Source organism: Eumetopias jubatus, unplaced genomic scaffold (assembly GCF_037043125.1).
Source record: "Eumetopias jubatus isolate StellerSeaLion01/CBP00866 unplaced genomic scaffold, mEumJub1_p1.0 scaffold_10, whole genome shotgun sequence".
NCBI lineage: Eukaryota > Metazoa > Chordata > Mammalia > Carnivora > Otariidae > Eumetopias > Eumetopias jubatus.
Window position 1 is genome coordinate 55,764,998 of NW_028274816.1, and position 2,447 is coordinate 55,767,444.

The 2,447-nt window shown below is 76.5% G+C and overlaps 1 protein-coding gene across 1 annotated transcript; it reads right to left on the reverse strand.

Annotated features, from left to right (window-relative positions):
- Positions 1-387: 387 nt before the first annotated feature.
- On the reverse strand, positions 388-2,132 carry LOC114197041 (paraneoplastic antigen-like protein 8B). The gene is given in 3 exon segments (XM_028087852.2): positions 388-852; positions 854-952; positions 954-2,132. Coding segments are annotated over 3 exon segments (1,743 nt in total).
- Positions 2,133-2,447: the final 315 nt, after the last annotated feature.

Consider the following 2,447-nt stretch of genomic DNA (forward strand, 5'->3'; position numbering starts at 1 on the left):
AGGTGTCTGCAACGCCGGGGGCCTCGCAGAGGGCCTGCAAGAACTCTCTGGCACGGCGGGCCTCCCCACTGCCCCTCGGCCGCCGCCACGCTCACCCGCGTGCTAACCCGGCGCCGCCCAAAGCCCAGCGCCCTGGGTGGGCTCCGCCCGAGACACAGTCCCATCACCTGGGCCGGCTGCCTCCGGGGTGCCCGCATCTCTCTCCTTCTTCCCTGGGGATCGCTCCCGCCGCCCGCCAAGGAGGGACTGCGAGGGGCCGGGGAGGCGGGCGGCGGGAGGCCCGCGGCGCAGCAGAGCCGGGGTGGGCGCGGAGAAGCTGGGAGGCCGCCTCGACCGCAGGGGGCCGGGCGCAGCGCCCCGGGGGCGGCCGCGCGGCTCCGGGGTCCCCTAGCGGCACTTGGGCGACTGCCTCCCGCCGCGACGAGCCTTCCTCCCGCTGGCCGACTCGGAGCCGGGGGACCGCGGAGCCCTGGCCTCGCCGGCCTGGGCGTGGACCCCCGCGCCCGCGCGCCCCTTCTTTCTCCCGTGCGCCGCGGCCCGGGCCTCGGCCCGCGTCTCGGGAGTGACCGCCCGCCCACCGCGGCCTCCGCCTCCGCCTCGGCGTCTGCGGGAGCCCGACGGGGCGGGGGCCGCGCCCGCCTCGCCCGCCTCGCCCAGGGCCCCGGAGGCCGTGCGGGCCCGCTTGGCCCGCGCCTTCCCGGACGCCCGGGGCTCGGGCTGCGACTCCTCGCTCGCCGCCGCCTCCGCCGCCGCCTCCGGGCACCCGGCCGCCGCCGCGCCCTCCCGGGCAGCCAGCAACGCCAGCACCTCGCCCAGCTGGCCTCTGGCGCGCCCGCGCCTCCCGCCTTCCCCGGGCGCGCTCCCCGGCCTCCGGCGTCACCCCCGCCGCCGTGTCCCGCGCGGCCTGCAGCGCCACGAGCTCCAGGAGGCCTCCCTCGCCGTCGCCCCAGCCCGCCAGGGGGGCCACGCCGCGCCCTCTTGCCGGGGGCCGGGGGGTCGGGCGCGGCCAGGGCGCAGAGGCACTCCCGCAGGCTCCCGCCGTCCGTGGCCTTCCGCAGCACCAGGGCGTCCAGCTGGCGGCCCGCCTCCTCCACCTTCACGCGGGCTCCCCCCGTGTCCTGCGACAGGACGCCCAGGACCTCGCGGAGGGCATCCGTGCCGTCTCTCCTGGCGCTCCAGCCCGGGGACTCGATCACCCAAGCGATCTTCAGCAGCTCCTCGCGGGCCGAGGGGCTCGACGGGTCCGTAGAGGCCACAATGGCCACAAACTCGGGGTTGTCCAGCGCCTCGTCTGCCGGCTCCCCGTTCGGCTGCGACTCGCTTTCGGGAGCGTCGCCGTGGGCCGGCTCCTCGTCGGCCGCGTCTCGCACAGCAAGCAGGGCCACTAAGTCGGGGACGCGGCGGCTCCGCGCTTCGCCGCTGCCGTCGAGGCTGACGGCCGCGGGCCCCGGCGCCTCTTTCTCCGCCGGCTCCCGCTTGGCTCTGTCCGTCACCGTCACCAGGGCCAAGAACTCGCGGGGCCCCTGGCCTGCGTCCGCGCCGCTCCGCAGGGCCCACTCCTTGCTGGGCTCCTGGGCGGCCTGGTGCAGCCTGGCGGACAGCGCGCTCTGCGCCTCGTCGGCGCTCAGGTCGTCCGGGTCCAGCTCCTGGAGCGCGATGCCCAGGCTGCCTTCGGAAGAGGCGCCCGACTCCCGCCGGGCCCACGTGGGCGGCCGCCCCCCTCGCTCGGTCTTCTGGCCCTTCGGGGCCCACCTGTTGCCTCTGGCTCTGTTTCTGCGAGCCCGGCGGCCCCGCCTGGGAGGTGGGCCAGCCCTCCTGGCGGCCGGCTCTGAGCCCTGGGCCCGGGGCTCCCAGGCCCGAGAGAGGAGCGTGTCCCCGGCGGCCCCGGGCCCTGCGGCCTGCCAGGGCCTCTCATCCAGCACCAGGCGTCTCATCTGCCGCAGGACTCCTGGGTCCTCCGCCGGGTCCCGACACACAACCCTCCGGACCCCGTCCTTGGGCAGGAAGGCCGGCTGCAAGATGGCTTCGATGGCCGCCCGCTCTAGGCCCTCCGGGATGCCGGTGACCAGCAGGGCCCGGTGCATGTCCACATCCAGCCCCCGGCACCAGTCCCGCAAAAGGCTCACGGCCATGGTGCCTCCAGCCCGCTGACGCAGCGGTCTGTGCTGATGCCCCCTCGCCCGGGCTGTTGGCGAATCCGCAGGGGCCTTTCGTGTCCTTTCAGGGTTTTTTTCCGGTCGGGCTGCTCTGACCTTTGTCCCTGCGAATGGCCTCGGTGACGCGGCCCATGTTCAGGTGCAGGGGAGGGCGCCACCGCTGTCACCTGGAGCGGCGGGGGGGCGGGGAAGGGGCGTCGGGCTCTGGCCATGTCTGGGCGCTCACCCTCGGCTCCAATCTGAGCTGTTGCGCGGCGACCCGGCTGCTGGGTCCTACGCCTGCGCGCCTGG